The sequence below is a fragment of the Rhinopithecus roxellana genome, chromosome 4 (genome assembly GCF_007565055.1).
Source record: "Rhinopithecus roxellana isolate Shanxi Qingling chromosome 4, ASM756505v1, whole genome shotgun sequence".
In the NCBI taxonomy this organism is placed as follows: domain Eukaryota; kingdom Metazoa; phylum Chordata; class Mammalia; order Primates; family Cercopithecidae; genus Rhinopithecus; species Rhinopithecus roxellana.
The window spans coordinates 23,906,148-23,924,292 of NC_044552.1; the positions used below are offsets into that span (position 1 = coordinate 23,906,148).

The 18,145-nt window shown below is 48.2% G+C and overlaps 1 protein-coding gene across 8 annotated transcripts in view; it reads left to right on the plus strand.

The window, feature by feature from the left end:
• Positions 1 to 18,145, plus strand: part of ATAT1 (alpha tubulin acetyltransferase 1) — a 22,665-nt gene continuing 4,520 nt past the window's right edge. For 3 of the 8 annotated variants that reach the window (XM_010368203.2, XM_010368205.2, XM_010368206.2), the window contains exons 1-9: positions 1 to 145; positions 609 to 669; positions 785 to 876; positions 1,000 to 1,060; positions 1,180 to 1,293; positions 1,477 to 1,578; positions 16,238 to 16,283; positions 16,398 to 16,466; positions 18,011 to 18,082. In XM_010368203.2, the coding sequence (XP_010366505.1) occupies positions 39 to 145; positions 609 to 669; positions 785 to 876; positions 1,000 to 1,060; positions 1,180 to 1,293; positions 1,477 to 1,578; positions 16,238 to 16,283; positions 16,398 to 16,466; positions 18,011 to 18,082 (724 nt within the window). In that variant the 5' untranslated portion in view covers positions 1 to 38. Of the gene's footprint in view, positions 146 to 170; positions 423 to 608; positions 670 to 784; positions 877 to 999; positions 1,061 to 1,179; positions 1,294 to 1,476; positions 1,579 to 16,237; positions 16,284 to 16,397; positions 16,467 to 18,010; positions 18,083 to 18,145 lie in introns of those variants that run through there. The other 5 variants (XM_010368204.2, XM_030928487.1, XM_010368207.2 and 2 more) reach the window with 3 other exon arrangements.

The following is an 18,145-nucleotide window of genomic DNA, read 5'->3' on the forward strand; positions in this document are numbered from 1 at the left end:
ACGTCGTGTGGGGCGGGTCCAACCGCGCACAATGGGCCATGGAGTTCCCGTTCGATGTGGACGCGCTGTTCCCGGAGCGGATCACGGTGCTGGACCAGCACCTGAGGCCCCCAGCCCGCCGACCCGGAACCACAACGCCGGCCCGGTGACAGCTCAAACCCACCCCCTGCCCCTTTTCTCCTGGTTCCTCTCCAAACCTGGTCCAGGCACCACGCCCCCTTCTCACTGACTAGTGATCGCTCCTTTTGATGTCCTGGCCTTTTTGGTGACCTCTGACCCTGGGCCTAGTGGGATTGATCAGCGCTTGGATCTGTGACCTTTCACCCCGGCCCAAAATGTCCCAACCAAAGGATGTGGTTGACCCGGCCTTTCTGCTTCCTCACAATAACCTTAAGGGAGGAGGGAGTGTACCACCTTGAAAGGTGTGACAGAAGTTTGGGTTTCAGAAGCGTGGGGTGGGAAATCAGATTGGGAGACTTCCAGGCAAAGGCAGCGAACGTTCAGTGTTAAACCTTGGTTGGAGTTGTGGCCCAGGTTCCCAGGACTGACTGCCCAGGACCCGTTAATTCAGTGAGTATCTGACTCTTTTATTTCTTCTCTTTCTCTAGTGTTGATCTACAGCAGCAAATTATGACCATTATAGATGAACTGGGCAAGGCTTCTGCCAAGGTACTGGAGAGTTTTTAGATGGAGTAAAGGGAGGACCTCTGTGGGGATGGTAGATAAGGGAGGCCTGGGTCCTTTGGAGGGACTTGCAGAAAGTCTGACTTAATCTTCCCTGCAGGCCCAGAATCTTTCCGCTCCCATCACTAGTGCATCAAGGATGCAGAGTAACCGCCATGTTGTTTATATTCTCAAAGACAGTTCAGGCCGACCGTGAGTGCCACATTCTCTTCCATCCCATACTTAATTCCTTCCTCCCTCAGCCCTTCCCCCATCTTTGACTATTTCTTACAGATAGTTACCACTAGCCTGTTCATTATTTTCCCCGTTCTACAGGGCTGGAAAAGGAGCCATTATTGGTTTCATCAAAGTTGGATACAAGAAGCTCTTTGTACTGGTGAGTGTTATTGGAAGCCAGGAGTTCGTATACCTTGGTTCTTGAGAACAAAAGTGCTGGAGTTAGGGGGCAGCAGAGATGCCGGGGGTCCTAAAACATTTTTATTGTTTCTCTCTTAGGATGATCGTGAGGCTCATAATGAGGTAGAACCACTTTGCATCCTGGACTTTTATATCCATGAGTCTGTGCAACGCCATGGCCATGGGCGAGAACTCTTCCAGTATATGTTGCAGGTATCACTTACCTCTTCACTGGTTCATCCAAACTAGGGACTCCTTTGCCATGAGCCCTTCCAGAAGCCCTGCCTCCCACCCCCAGTATTCCTATGTCCTCCTATTCCCTTCCCAGGCTTGTGGCTTCCTGTTGGCATGCTTTCCCCATACTTCCTCCTACCCTGAATCTCCTGTTCCCTGCAGAAGGAGCGAGTGGAACCGCACCAACTCGCCATTGACCGACCCTCACAGAAGCTGCTGAAATTCCTGAATAAACACTACAATCTGGAGACCACAGTGCCACAGGTTAGAAGTTTCAGAGAATAGATCCCCACTGAGCATTCCCATTGAATTTATTATTTATGGCAAAGAAGTAGTGACTTATTTCCTATCACATAGGTTTCATTTTCTTTTTTTTTTTTTTTTGAGACAGAGTCTCGCTGTGTCACCCAGGCTGGAGTGCAGTGACCGGATCTCAGCTCACTGCAAGCTCCGCCTCCTGGGTTCACGCCATTCTCCTGCCTCAGCCTCCTGAGTAGCTGGGACTACAGGCGCTCGCCACCTCGCCGGCTAGTTTTTTGTATTTTTTAGTAGAGACGGGGTTTCACCGTGTTAGCCAGGATGGTCTCGATCTCCTGACCTTGTGATCCGCCCGCCTCGGCCTCCCAAAGTGCTGGGATTACAGGCATGAGCCACTGCACCCAACCCTTATGCCTTTTTTTTTTTTTTTTTTAAGATGGAGTCGCTCTGTCGCCCAGGCTGGAGCGCAGTGATGCGATCTCAACTCACTGCAAGCTCCGACTTCCGGGTTCATGCCATTCTCCTGCCTTAACTCCCCCTGTAGCTGGGACTACAGGCGCCCGCCACCACACCCAGCTAATTTTTTGTATTTTTAGTAGAGATTGGGTTTCAGCGTGTTAGCCAGGATGGTCTAGATCTCCTGACCTTATGATCTGCCCACCTCGGCCTCCGAAAGTGCTGGGATTACAGGTGTGAGCCATTGCGCCTGGCCCCTTATGACTAATTTTCAACCCAAATATAACCAGCTCATTTTCACTGCCTTGTTTTCACATAGTCCATTACTCATCTGGTCAGTCAGTATTTATTAAGGGTCCAGAATAATATGCATTCCCTGTCCTCATGGAGCTTTGGCCTAATATGGGGAAGGAGATCTTGTTTATAACTAAGTGCAGCAAAATGTTACTAATGCTACCCATTCATCCAATAAACATTGAGTGCCTGGCAGTGTTCTGCGCACTAGGAATGCTTTACTCAATGAAACAGACAACAGCCTGGGCAACATGGCGAAACCCTGTCTCTACAAAAAATACAGAAAAAAAAATTTAGCCAGGCATGGTGGTACGTGCCTATAGTCCTAGCTACTTGGGAGGCTGAAATGGGAGAATCACCTAAGCCTGGGAGGCAGAGGTTGCAGTGAGCCACGATTGCGCCACTGCATTACAGCCTGGGCAACAGAGAGAGACCCTGTCTCCAAAAATAAAAACAAAAACAAAAGGCCAGGTGTGGTGTGATGGCCCACGCCTGTAATCCCAGCACTTTGGGAGGCTGATGTGGGCAAATACTTGAGGTCAGGAGTTTAAGACCAGCCGGGTCAACATGGTAAAACCCCATCTCTATTAAAAATACAAAAATTAGCCGGATGCAGTGGCTCACGCCTATAATCCCAGCACTTTGGGAGGCGGAGGCAGGCAGATCACCTGAGATCTGGAGTTCGAGACCAGCCTGACCAACACGGAGAAACCCTGTCTCTACTAAAAATACAAAATTGGCCGGGCGTGGTGGCACATGCCTATAATCCCAGCTACTAGGGAAGCTAAGGCAGGAGAATCGCTTGAACCTGGGAGGCGAAGGTTGCAGTGAGCCGTGATCATGCCATTGCACTCTAGCCTGGGCAAACAAGAGTGAAACTCCGTCTAAAAAAAAAAAAAAAAAAACAAAAATTAACGAGACATGGTGGCGGGTGCCTGTAATCCCAGCTACCCAAGAGGCTGAGGCAGGAGAATCACTTGAACCCAGGAGGCAGAGTTTGCAGTGAGCTGAGATTGCACCACTGCACTCCAGCCTGAGCAACAGAGTGAGACGCCATCTCAAAAAAAAAAAAAAGAAAAAGAAAAAGGGCCAGGCATGGTGGCTCACACCTGTAATCCCAGCACTTTGGGAGGCCAAGGCAGGTGGATCACCTTATATCAGGAGTTCGAGATCAGCCTGTTCAACATAGTGAAACCCTGTCTCTACTAAAAATATAAAAATTAACTGGGCATGATGGCGTGCGCCTGTAATCCCAGCTACTCAGGAGGCTGAGGCAGGAGAATCGCTTGAACCCCAGAGGCGGAGGTTACAGTGAGCCGAGATCGTGCTGCAGCACTCCAGCCTGGGGGACAAAGCGAGACTCTGTCTTGGAACAAAAAAGAAAAAGAAAGAAACAGACACAAGTCCCTGTCTTAGTGGTGGAGCTTATATTCTAGCTGGAGAGACAAACATAATAGACAAGAATATGGTTAATAAGTGCTCTGGAAAAATGAGAGCAAGTAAGGGTTTGGGAATACTCAAGTAAGGTGGGCATGGGAGTATGTGGGATTGCAGGTTGAAAGGGGATCATCACTGAGAAAGTGTCATTTGAGCAATAAATGAAGTAAGAATAAAAACCAAGACTGGATGCAGTGGTTTACACCTGCAATCCTAGTACTTAGGGAGGCCGAGGTGGGTGGATCACTTGAGCCCAGGAGTTTGAGACTAGCCTAGGCAACATGGTAAAACCCCATCTCTACGAAAAAGCAAAAAAATTAGCCAGGTGAGGTGGCAAGCACCTGTGGTCCCAGCTACTTGAGGGTCTGAGGCAGGAGGATTGCTTAAGCCCAGGTGGCGGCTGCAGTGAGCCAAAATGGTACCACTGCACTCCAGCCTGGGTAACAAAGTGAGACTCTGTCTCAAAAAATAAAAAAAAAAATTTAAAAAAAAATAAGAGCCAAGAAATATCTGGAGAGAGAGCATCCCAGACAGAAAGTACCACCAGTGCATGGCTGTGAGGTGGGAGTGTGGGAGTGTACCTGAAGGAGCAAATGGGCTGTGTCCAGAGCAGCATAGTGAGTGGAGGAGTATGCTAGGAGATGAGATCAGAGAGGTAATGGGGAAGGAAGGGCCTTATAGGCTACTGCAAACACTGGCTTTTATTTTAAGTAAAAAATAAGATCAGGCCAGGGGTGGTGACTCACACCTGTATCCCAGCACTTTGGGAGGCCGAGGTGGGCAGATCACCTGAGGTCTCTACTGAAAATATAAAAATTAGCTGGGTGTGGTGGCAGGTGCCTGTAATCCCAGCTACTTGGGAGTCTGAGGCAGGATAATCACTTGAACCAGGAGGCAGAGGTTGCATTGAGCCGCTGAAATTGTACCACTGCACTCCAGCCTGGGCAACAGAGCAAGACTCCTAAAAAAAAAAAAAAAAAAAAAAAAAAAAAAAAAAAAGAGCCAGGCGTGGTGTCTTATGCCTGTAATCGCAGCACTTCGGGAGGCCAAGGCGGGCAGATCACAAGGTGAGGAGTTCAAGACCAGCCTAGCCAATATGGTAAAACCCCGTCTCTACTAAAAATACAAAAATTAGCTGGGTGTGGTGGTGGGCACCTGTAGTCCCAGCTACTTGGGAGGCTGAGGCAGGAGAATCGTTTGAACCCAGGAGGCAGAGGTTGCAGTGAGCTGAGATCACGCTATTGCACTCCAGTATGGATAACAGAGCGAGACTCCATCAAAGAAAAAAAAAGATCACTTTGGCTGTGATCTTGATTTTTTCTTTTTTAACAAGATCACTTTGGCTGTTAAGAACAGGCAATAGCCGGGCGCAGTGGCTCACACCTGTAATCCTAGCACTTTGGGAGGCAGAGGCAGGTGGATTGCCTGAGGTCAGGACTTCAAGACCAGTCTGGCCAACATGGTGAAACCCTGTCTCTACTAAAAATACAAAAAAAATTAGCCGGGCATGGTGGTACGCACCTGTAATCCCAGCTACTCAGGAGACTGAGGCAGAGGAATTGCTTGAACCAAGGAGGTGGAGGTTGCAGTGAGCTGAGATCGCACCATTGCACTCCAGCCTGGCAACAGAGTAAGACCCTATCAAAAAAAGAAAAAAAAAGAAAGAAAGAAAAGGCAATAAGGGAGCAAGAGTAGAAGCAAGTAAACTAATTAGCAACAATCCTGGTGAAAAATGGTGGTGGCTCAGACCAAGGTGGTAGCAGTAGTGAGGGTAAAGAGTGGTCAAATTTTTAAAATTCTGAAGGTAAAGCAAGTAAGATTTTCTGACAGATTGTATGTGGAGAAAGAGGACTTTAGGACAACCCCAAAGTCTGAGCAGCTGGAAGAATGAAGTTGCTTTAACTGAGATGGTAGGTAGACCAGCTTTGGAGGAAAATATTAGGAGTACATTTTTAATATGTTAATTGGAGATGTCTGTGATAAGTCCAGGTTTGAGTAGACAGTTGGATACTTCCCTGGAGATCAGGGAGGAGGTTTGGGGAGGAGCATTTTCAGCATACATCTGGTATTTAAAGCAAAGAGACAGGATGTAATCACCATAGAAAGATTATAGATAGAGAAGCTACCCTGGCCAGGCACAGTGGCTCACGCCTGTAATCCCAGCACTTTGGGAAGCCAAGGCGGGTGGATCATGAGGTCAGGAGATCAAGACCATCCTGGCTAACACAGTGAAACCCCATCTCTATTAAAAATACAAAAAAAATTAGCCAGGCGTGGTGGTGGGCGCCTGTCTAGCTACTCGGGAGGCTGAGGCAGGAGAATGACGTGAACCCGGGAGGCGGAGCTTGCAGTGAGCCAAGATCGGGCCACTGCACTCCAGCCTGGGCGACAGAGCGAGACTCTGTCTCGGAAAAAAAAAAAAAAGAAGCTGCCCCTTTGGGCCCTCCCCTTGGGCCCTCTTTAAGAAGTGAGGACCCCCAACTGGCTGCTCTGAAAAGCCATCTTTGCATTGTTCCTGGTTCGGTGTCCTGCTCATGGCAGCCACCTCCGCCATGCGCTTCCTCTGCTGTCTCACAGTCTGGTAGCTTAATCGACATAGTCCCCAAACTCTTGCTTTCTTCTTAATCCCTTGCATCGGATCACCGCTGTGCTCCACGATGTCAGATGCAGTTGTGGACACAAGCTCCGAGATCACCACCAAGGACTTCAAGAAGTTGTGGCCGGGCGCGGTGGCTCAAGCCTGTAATCCCAGCACTTTGGGAGGCCGAGACGGGCGGATCACAAGGTCAGGAGATCGAGACCATCCTGGCTAACCCAGTGAAACCCCGTCTCTACTAAAAAAGAAATACAAAAAAAAAACTAGCCGGGCGAGGTGGTGGGCGCCTATAGTCCCAGCTACTCGGGAGGCTGAGGCAGGAGAATGGCGTAAACCTGGGAGGTGGAGCTTGCAGTGAGCTGAGTTCCGGCCACTGCACTCCAGCCTGGGCGACAGAGTGAGACTCCGTCTCAAAAAAAAAAAAGAAGTTGTGGAGGAGGCAGAAAGTGGAAGAGATGCCCATGCTAACAGGAACGCTAATGAGGAAAATGGGGAGCAGAAGACTGACAATGAGGTAGATGAAGAAGAGGAACAGGGTGGGGAAAAAGAGAAGGAAGAGGAAGGTGATGGTGAAGAACAGAGATGAAAATGAAGCAACTGAGGCGTTCTGGACAAATGGGCAGCTGCTGATGATGAAGATGACGATGTTGATCCTAAGCAGCAGAAGGCCGATGAGGATGATTAGACAGCAAAAAAAGAAAAATTAAACTTTAAATTAAAGCCACTGTGATCTATTCACCCTCCGCTTCCCATCTCAGAATCTAAACGTGGTTGCCCTGGAGAGGCCTGCTTGCCCTCCAAAGGCAGTGCCACTGCAGATGACAGGCACTCGCCACCACCCAACCCAATGCAGAGAACTTGCAACAGAGGAGGAAAAAAGAACCAAAACTTCCAAGGTCTTGGTTTTTTAGAAGTACTTTAAAAAGGAAGTTTGTATTTTTTATTTACATTTTATATTTTTGTACATATTGTTAGGGTCTTTTTTTTATTATTTCTTTGAGATGGAGGCTAGCTCTGTCACCAGGCTGGAGTGCAGTGGTGCGATCTTGGCTCACCGCAAGCTCCGCCTCCCGGGTTCAAGCGATTCTCCTGCCTCAGCCTCTTGAGTAGCAGGGATTACAGGCGCCCGCCACCACACCCAGCTAATTTTTGTATTTTTAGCAGAGACAGGGTTTCACCAGGTTGGCCAGGATGGTCTCGATCTGACCCTGTGATCCGCCCACCTCAGCCTCCCAAAGTGTTAGAATTACAGGCGTGAGCCACCACGCCAGGCCAGGTCAGTCATTTTTAATGATCTCAGATGACCAAGCCAGCCTTTGGAGGGTTCTCTGTCTTACTTCTGACTTTACTTGTGGTATGACCATGCTCATTATAATCTCAAAGGAGGAAAAAAACCTTGCTTAAAAAAGAACAAAAAAAGAGTCTTATTCTGAGCATTCCAGTAGCTTTTTTAGTGTATGTAGTTAGCTGTACCATACACAGTTGGTTTGTGTGAGATGGTTAAAAAGACCAAAGATAAAATGTTTCATTTATTTGCCTTTTTTGTCTATGAAATAGCTGCTTATTTATTTATTTAGGCCTATTTGATGTATGCGTGAAACAATATTGTCCAACAATAAACCCAAATTTTATTTTGCTGAGTTGTTCTAACAGCAACAAAAAGAAGTGAAGGAAGAGAAGACCAGCAAATGCAACCACAGAGTGCCTAGTCAAGTAGATGAAAACTGAGGCCGGGTGTGGTGGCTCACACTTGTAATCCCAGCACTTTGAGAGGCCAAGTTGGGTGGATCACCTGAGGTCAGGAGTTCAAGACCAACATGGTGAAACCCCATCTCTACTAAAAATACAAAATTAGCCAGGTGAGGTGACTCATGCCTGTAATCCCAGCTACTTGGGAGGCTGAGGCAGGAGAATCACTTGAACCTGGGAGGCAGAGGTTGCAGTGAGCCGAGATCATGCCATTGCACTCCAGCCTGGGCAACAAAAGTGAAACTCCATCTCAAAAAGAAAAGAAAATTGAAAAGTAAGGTGACCTGAAAGGCCACTGAACAAAGTGTTTCCAGGAGGAAGGAATAGTTTACTGGGTCAAATGCTGCTGATCAAGGAGCAAAGAGGTCTGAGAAGTTACTATTGGATTTATCTGCCTTAGGCCATTGGTGATCTTGATGAGCAGTTTTGGTGCAGTGGTGTGTGGAAGCCTGGATGCAGTGGGTCTTGTAGACTGAGAAGCTAGGAATGCAGCAAGAATAAGCCACTTTTTAAAATCCTGCTTTAAGAGGAATAGAAATAGAGCAAGAGCTGGAGGGTGAAGTGAATCAAAAGAGTTGATCCTTTTCAGATGGGAGAACAAATAGCATTAGAATGATTCTATAGAGAAAAAATATTACTATGTCAGAGAAAGTGGGGAGAACTGTTGAAGTGATGTCATTGGGCAGGAGGGGTTGGGATTTGGTTGACAAGTTAGCCTTGGATAGGAACATGGACAGTTAATCCATTGTAACATGATTTGATAGATGTGATTACAGAGGAGGCATAAGGACATGGATTTGAGTGCTACCTTGGGCTGGGGGTTGGGTAAAGAAAGACGACATGTCTGATCTTGAAAGGCAAGTGTTTGTCAGGTGGACAAAAGGCTAAAGTGCCTTTTATGTAGAGAACTGGCATGAACAAAGGCAGAAAGGTATTAAACTACCTTTCAGGCCAGGCGCGGTGGCTCACGCCTGTAATCCCAGCACTTTGGGAGGCTGAGGCAGGTGGATCATGAGGTCAGTAGATTGAGACCATCCTGGCTAACACAGTGAAACCCTATCTCTACTAAAAATACAAAAAATATTAGCTGGGCGTGGTGGCGGGTGCTTGTAGTCCCAGGTACTCTGAAGCTGAGGCAGGAGAATGGGGTGAACTTGGGAGGCGGAGCTTGCAGTGAGCTGAGATCGCGTGACTGCACTCCAGCCTGGGCGACAAGAGTGAGATGCTGTCTCAAAATAAGTAAGTAAATAAATAAAAATAAACCACCTTTCAGGGTTTACTACAAGCAGTATGGTGTGGTTGGAGTGCTGAGCATGTGCTTGTTGGGGGAGGATGGGGATGGGTTGGTAGACATTACAGCAAGGTCAAGGCAAGGGATAGGCAGGGTTTTCCTACAGTATATTTTTCCATTAAGAGGCAGCAGAGAGGCCGGGCGTGGTGGCTCAAGCCTGTAATCCCAGCACTTTGGGAGGCCGAGGCGGGCGGATCACGAGGTCAGGAGATCGAGACCATCCTGGCTAACACGGTGAAACCCCGTCTCTACTAAAAAAATACAAAAAACTAGCCGGGCGAGGTGGCGGGCGCCTGTAGTCCCAGCTACTCGGGAGGCTGAGGCAGGAGAATGGCGTAAACCCGGGAGGCGGAGTTTGCAGTGAGCTGAGATCTGGCCACTGCACTCCAGCCTGGGTGACAGAGTGAGACTCCTTCTCAAAAAAAAAAAAAAAAAAAAAAAGAGGCAGCAGAGAGCAGTGGAAGGAGCACACTATTTTTTTTTTTTTTTTTTTTTTTTTTTGAGACGGAGTCTCACTCTGTTGCCCAGGCTGGAGTGCAGTGGCACAATCTCGGCTCACTGGAACCTCTGCCTCCTGGGTTCAGGCAACTTTCTTGCCTCAGCCTCCTGAGTAGCTGGGATTACAGGCGCCCACCACCACACCTGGCTAATTTTTGTGTTGATGAGGTTTTGCCATGTTGACCAGATGTCTCTAACTTCTGACCTGAAGTGATCTGCCCACCTCGGTCTCCCAAAATGCTATGATTACAGCCATGAGCCGCCACACCTGGCCCTGGAGCACAATATTTGATATGAAACACATTACCCAGTTAACATGTAAGGCCAGAGCAGTGTAGAGTGTAAATAACAACTCACATTTCATGGGCTCTATGTGATATCTATATGCATCATCTCAGTGGATTCTTGCACATCTTTTTGAGGTAGGTACTATTATTAAACCTATTTTGGGTTTATACAAATTAGTGACTTAACCAAATTCACACAGCCAGTAAATAGTAGAGTACACATTTGAACCCATAGCCATTTGCACCCAGTGAACTTTTTTTTTTTTTCTTTTTGAGGCAAGGTCTTGCTCTGTTGCCTAGGCTGGAGTGCAGTGGCAACATCATGGCTCACTGCAGTCTCTACCTCCTAAGCTCAAGAGATCTTCCCTACCAGCCTGGCCAACATGGTGAAACCCCATCTCTATTAAAAATACAAAAATTAGCTGGGTGTGGTGGCACGTGACTATAATCCCAGCTACTCAGGAGGCTGAGACAGGAGAAGAGCTTGAACCTGGGAGGTGGAGGTTGCAGGGAGCCGAGATTACACCATTGCACTCCAGCTTGGGCGATTCTGTGTTTAAAAAAAAAAAAAAAAGGCCGTACGCAGTGGCTCGCCCTGTAACCCCAGCACTTTGGAAGGTCAAGGCGGGCGGATCATGAGGTCAAGAGATCAAGACCATCCTGGCCAACATGGTGAAACCCTGTCTCTACTACAAATACAAAAATTAGCTGGGTGTGGTGGCACATGCCTGTAGTCCCAGCTATTCAGGAAGCTGAGGCAGAAGAATCGCTTGAACCCTGGAGGTGGAGGTTGCAGTGAGCTGAGATCTTGCCACTGCAGTCCAGCCTGGCAACAGAGCGAGACTCCGTCTCAAAAAAAAAGAGATCTTCCCACCTCAGCCTCCCAAGTAGCTGGGACTACAGGTGTGAGCCACCATGCCTGGCTAATTTTTTTTTTTTTTTTTTTTTTTTTTTGAGACGGAGTCTCACTCTGTCGCCCAGGCTGGAGTGCAGTGGCGTGATCTTGGCTCACTGCAAGCTCTGCCTCCCAGGTTCATGCCATTCTGCTGCCTCAGCCTCCCAAGTAGCTGGTACTCCAGGCACCCACCACCACACCTGACTAATTTTTTGTATTTTTAGTAGAGATGGGGTTTCACTGTGTTAGCCAGGATGGTCTCGATCTCCTGACCTCGTGATCCGCCTGCCTTGGCCTCCCAAAGTGCTGGGATTATAGGCATGAGCCACTGCGCCCAGCTCATGCATGGCTAATTTTTAAAAATATTTTTGTAGAGATGAGGTCTTGCCCAGGCTGATCTTGAACTCCTGGGCTCAAGCTATCCACATGAACTACCATGCCCAGCCCCCAGTAAACTCTTTTTTTTTTTTTGAGATGGAGTCTCACCTGTCACCCAGGCTGAAGTGCAGTGGTACAATCTCAGCTCACTACAGCCTCTCCCTCCTGGGGTCAGTCGATTCTCCTGCCTCAGCCTCCTGAGTAGCTAAGATCACAGGCGCACGCCACCATGCCCAGCTAATTTTTGTATTTTTAGTAGAGACAGGGTCTCGAACTCCTGACCTCAAGTGATCCACCCACCTTGGCCTCCCAAAGTGTTGGGATTACAGGCGTGATCCACTGCACCCGGCCCCGAGTAAACTCTTAATGACTACACTATTTTCCTGGCTGAAACACTGCAACTGGAATCAGAAGTCTGAAAGTTGAGGCCCAGCCCTGCCACTTGTACCTACTTGGCATTGGCCAAGCGAAGCCATGTCTCCAAGGCTGTATTTCCCCCCATCTTTCTTTTTTTTTTTTTTTTTGAGATGGAGTCTCGGTCTGTCGCCCATTCTGGAGTGCAGTGGCGCAATCTCGGCTCACTGCAAGCTCCGTCTCTTGGGTTCACGCCATTCTCCTGCCTCAGCCTCCCAAGTAACTGGGACTACAGGTTCCTGCCACCACGCCCGGCTAATTTTTTTTTTTTTTTTGTATTTTTAGTAGAGACGGGGTTTCACCGTGTTAACCAGGATAGTCTCCATCTCCTGACCTCGTGATCCGCCCACCTCAGTCTCCCAAAGTGCTGGGATTACAGGCGTGAGCCACCGTGCCCGGCTTCCCCCCATCTTTCAAATAGTGACTTCCAGGATTGTTGTGAAGGCCAAATTAAATGTGAAAATATAATAAAGTAACTCTAAAATTAATAGTTGCTGGTTACCAAAGTAGCATCCTGGCCTCCAGCATGTCTTCCCCTGACTTTACCCACCCCTTGGAACCCTGCTGCATTTTTTATTTTATTTATTTATTTATTTATTTTGAGACGGAGTCTCGCTCTGTTGCCCAGGCTGGAGTGCAGTGGCGCGATCTCTGCTCACTGCAAGCTCCGCCTCCCGGGTTCACAGCATTCTCCTGCCTTAGCCTCCTGAGTAGATGGGACTAGAGGCACTCAACACCATGCCCAGCTAATTTTTTTTTTTCTTTTTTTTTTTTTTTTTTTTTTTGTAGTTTTAGTAGAGATGGAGTTTCACCATGTTAGCCAGGATGGTCTCGATCTCCTGACCTTGTGATCCACCTGCCTCGGCCTCCCAAAGTTCTGGAATTACAGGCATGAGCCACCACGCCCGGCCTGTCTTTTCACTTTCTTAGTGAAAAATGAAGCATTAGATTTTTATTTTATTTATTTATTTATTTTTACTTTTATTATTTTTGAGACAGAGTCTCACTTTGTCTCCCAGGCTGGAGTACAGTGGCACGATCTCACCTGACCGCAACCTCCACCTCCTGGGTTCAAGTGATTCTTCTGCCTCAGCCTCCTGAGTAGCTCGGACTACAGGTGTGCACCACCATACCGGGCTGATTTTTGTATTTGTAGTAGAGACGGGGTTTCACCATGTTGGCCAGGCTGGTCTTGAACTCCTGAAAGATTTTTATTTTGATGAAGTACAGTTTTTCTTTTGTTTCTTGTGCACTAGTGTCATATTTAAGAAACTTGCCAGCCGGGCGCGGTGGCTCACGCCTGTAATCCCAGCACTTTGGGAGGCCGAGACGGGCGGATCACGAGGTCAGGAGATCGAGACCATCCTGGCTAACACAGCGAAACCCTGTCTCTACTAAAAATACAAAAAAATTAGCTGGGCGTAGTGGCCAGCGCCTGTAGCCCCAGCTACTTGGGAGGCTAAGGCAGGAGAATGGCGTGAACCCGGAGGCGGAGCTTGCAGTGAGCCAAGATCGTACCACCGCACTCCAGCCTGGGTGACTGAGCAAGACGCTGTCTCAAAAAAAGAAAAAGAAAAAAAAAGAAAACCTGCCAACTGGGTGCAGTGGCTCACGCCTGTAATCCCAGCAGTTTAGGAGGCTGAGGTGGGCAGATCATGAGGTCAAGAGATCAAGACCATCCTGGCCAACATGCTAAAACTGCGTCTCTACTAAAAGTACAAAAAATTAGCTGGGCTTGGTGGCGCATGCCTGTAATCCCAGCTACTTAGGAGGCTGAGGCAGGAGAATCGCTTGAACCTGGGAGGCGGAGGTTGCAGTGAGCCAAGATTGTGCCACTGCACTCCAGCCTGGCGACAGAACAAGACTCCATCTAAAACAAACAACAAAAAAAGAAACTTGCCTAACCCAAGGTCAAGAAAACTTCCCCGTTTCATTCTAATAATTCATAATTTTAGCTTTTATTTATTTTATTTATTTATTTATTTGAGACGGAGTCTCACTCTGTGGCCCAGGCTGGAGTGCAGTGACACATCTCAGGCTGACTGCAACCTCCGCTTCCCAGGCTCAAGCGATTCACATGCCTAAGCCTCCTGAGTAGCTGGAATTACAGGCATGCGCCACCACAGCCAGCTAATTTTTGTATTTTTAGTAGAGACGGGGTTTCACCATGTTGGCCAGACTGGTCTCAGACTTCTGACCTCATGATCTACCCACCTCGGCCTCCCAAAGTGCTGGGATTACAGACATGCCACCGCACCTGGCCAGTTTTAGCTTTTACATTTAGGTCTTTGATCTCTTAAGTTAGTTTTTGCCTATGGTATGAGGTGTAGAGATCAAAATTAATAATCTTGCACGTGGATATTCAGTTGTCCAACCACCACTCGTTGAAGAGGCTGTTCTTTTCCCATTGAATTGTCTTGGCACCCTTGTCAAAAGTCAATTGACCAGAGATATATGGGTTTATTTCTGGATTCTCAATCCATTCCTTTGATCAATATGTTGATCCTTAGGCCACTACCACAGTTTTGATTACCATAATTTTGTAGTAAGTTTTGAAATCAGGAAGTGTCAATTCTCCAGCTTTGGTTTCTCTTTTTCTTTTTTGAGACGGGGTCTCACTCTGTCACCCAGGGTGGAGTGCAGTGCAGTGGAGCAATCTTGGTTCACTGCAACCTCCAGCAATCCTTTTACCCCAGCCCCCTGAGCAGCATGTGCTACCAGTTCTGGCTAGTTTTTGTATTTTTGGTAGAGATGGGGCTTCACCATGTTTCGCAGGCTGGTCGCAAACTCCTGAACTCAAGCAATCCGCCTGCCTTGGCCTCCCAAAGTGCTGGGATTACAGGTGTGAGCCACCATGCCCGGTCTGTTCTTTTTCAAGATTGCTTTGGCTATTTGAGGTCCTTTGCAATTTCTTGTGAACTTTAGGATCAGCCTTTTGGGTTCTGAGTTTTTTATTGAGTCTATTATCAAAGACGAGAAGGTTGGCTTTTGTTCCTCCTCCTATGATTTTCCTAACACAGGTTTCTGTACCTAAGTATGTGCTGAGTGGCCAGCAGACAGCTATATAGTCATGTGCTTATCGTGACATTTCAGTCAGTAGCAGACCGCGTATGTAACAATGGCCCCATAAGATGATAATACCATATTTTTACTGTACCTTTTTTTTTTTTTTTTTTTTGAGATGGAGTCTCGCTCTGTCGCCCCGGCTGGAGTGCAATGGCCGGATCTCAGCTCACTACAAGCTCCGCCTCCCGGGTTTACACCATTCTCCTGCCTCAGCCTCCCGAGTAGCTGGGACTACAGGCGCCTGCCACCTCGCCCGGCTAGTTTTTTGTATTTTTTAGTAGAGACGGGGTTTCGCCGTGTTAGCCAGGATGGTCTTGATCTCCTGACCTCATGATCCACCCGTCTCGGCCTCCCAAAGTGCTGGGATTACAGGCTTGAGCCACCACGCCCGGCCGCATTTTTTTTTTTTTTTTTTTTTTTGAGACGAAGTCTCGCTCAGTCGCCCGGGTTGTAGTGGCACGATCTCAGCTCACTGCAACCTCCGCCTCCAGGGTTCAAACGATTCTCCTGCCTCAGCCTCCTGAGTAGCTGGGATTACAGGCGGGCACCACTACACCCAGCTAATTTTTGTATTTTTAGTAGAGACGGGCTTTCACCATGTTGGTTGGCCAGGATGGTCTTGATCTCTTGACCTCATTATCTGCCCACCTCAGCCTCCCAAAGTACTGGGATTACAGGCGTGAGCCGCCGCGCCCGGCCTTTACTGTACCTTTTCTATGTTTAGGTAAGTATAGATACATCTGCTGAACCATTATGTTAGAATTGCCTACAGCTGGCTAAGCACGGTAGCTCATGTCTATAATCCCAGGACTTTGGGAGGCTGAGGCAGAAGGATCGCATGAGCCTAGGAGTTTGAGACCGGCCTGGGCAACATAGTGAGACCCCTATCTCTACAAGAAGTTAAAAAAAAAAAAATAGTAGCCAGATGTGGTGGCATGCACCTGTGGTCCTAGCTACTCGGGAGGCTGAGGTGGGAGAATCATTTAAGCCCAGGTTGATGCTGCAGTGAGCTGTGATGGCGCCACCGCACTCCAGCCTAGGCAACACAGCGAGACCCTGCCTCTCAAAAAAAAAAAAAAAAATTGCCTCCAGCATTCAGTACAGTAACATGCTGTACAGGTTTGTAGCCTAGGAGCAATAGGCTGTACAACATCGTCTGGGTGTGTTGTAGGCTGTAGTGTCTAGATTTATGTAAGTACACTCTGTGATGTTCACACAATGAAATCACCCAATGACGTATTTCTCAGAATGTATCTCCATCATTAAGTGATGCATGATTATATTTTGTTTGTTTCATCTTCTAGGTGAACAACTTTGTGATCTTTGAAGGCTTCTTTGCCCATCAACATCGTAAGTTCTCTCACCTTTTGTTGGTCATGTAGTCGGGGTGAGGGAAAGGAAAGAGCTGGACTTTTGGTCCTGCCGGCCCCTCACTGAGGGATCCCGCCGCTTCCTTCCTCACAGGGCCCCCTGCTCCCTCTCTGAGGGCAACTCGACACTCTCGTGCTGCTGCAATCGATCCCACGCCCACTGGTAAAGCCTGTATTGAAGGGGTGGAACTGTAGTGCAGTGATGGCTACTTAATCTAGACACCACGGGGTACAGTGCCATCTGTGGGCAACCCAAGCCTCCAGCAGTCATGCCTGTTGCCTTTGCCCTCATGGGAGCTCAGTGCATTTTATATTTGGCAAGACTTTTAACTAAGCAAGCTCACTGGGAGCCTGTTTGACAACTGATATCAATGGACCCTCTTGCTAGTTCAGATCCATCAACATAGGCCAGAGTCAGGCTCCTTTGTAAACCCCAGGCTTCTGTCAGCCAACTGAGGGACACACTGGTGCAAACAGCCCTTCCATTTGCAGTCAAATAGTGATACAAATGGCCCAAAATTTAAATGTTAGTTTTAGAAGATAACACTCAGAATTTATAACATTTCCAACCAGATAATGAAATTGATATGGGGAAACCAAACCTCAGAGGCACTAAAATGTTGTCCAGATTCCCCATCCCGTACACACACACACACGCTCATACTTACTGACAGTCGGAGCCCCACTCCTTCCTCTTCCTCACCACCTCCACCTTACCAACTTCTGACGGCTGTACAGTGCTTGCTTGCACAGAAGAGCCCCCTTCCTGAGCTGGCTCTGTGGCCAGGAATGGGAATTACCACCATCCAAAGAGCAGTCTGTAACCAGCTATGAGCATCACAGTGTCAGGCACTGAGAGGCACCTCAACTCGCTTTGGTTTCCAAGGCTTCTCCCATTTAGCTCACGCAGAACCACAGGCTGTGAAACAGAGTGAGGGCCAACAAGGATGGTGAGGACTCAGGCCTGCAGGGGAGGGTGCTGTGGATAAAGCTTAAGTGAATTTGCTGAGAAGTCTTTCATTTGCCACCCATACATGGTAGAGAATCTCTTGAGAGGGAAAGCCAGGAGCAAGGAGAAAAGTGAGGAAGGGGAGGCTGAACTTTGGACATAATATCAGCCTGTTTACTCTGATAGCTCCTTTTCAGATGCCCATATTTATTTTCTCCTCATCCTCATCCTTTTTTTTTTTAACCTAATAAAACTTCAGTCTCTTCCCATTTTCAGTATAGGAAGGAGAGATTCTGGCCTCCTTCCAAACCTCCCCTGACCTCTCCAGAGCAATTCCTGATTAACCAAGGGCTTTGTCCATCTCATCCAGAGGAACCCAGGGTCCTTGTTGGCCCGGCTGGGACCATTCCACTGCCCCAGAATCCCAGGGGGCCGTGACAGCACCCACTGACAGTAAGAGCTCGCTCCCCTTTGCTGCCCTTCTCCTGCATCTCCCAGGCCCCCGGAGTCTCCCCTTAGATCTTTCTCCCTAGCTCTGTGTTTGGCCTACTCCTTCTGGCTCTCCTCAAAAGTGTTCCACATTCCCCTCAAATTCCCTTTTGGTGTGCTGGCATTGCCATGGTGCTGCTCCTGCAAGTTCCCAGGAGGAACTGTGGTGTCAGGGAGCAGAGGTTTGGGGTTGTGGGCTAGTGGCTGGGCGGAGGAGTGCAAAGTATGTCTTCTTACACTTACCCTGCCTGTGTCCCCTCCACTACCAGCTCCAGCAAGGAAGCTGCCACCCAAGAGAGCAGAGGGAGACATCAAGCCATACTCCTCTAGTGACCGAGAATGTAAGAGGGGCAAGGGTTGGGTATCTGGGCCTGGGGGACCTTAAACAAGGGAAGAGAATGTTC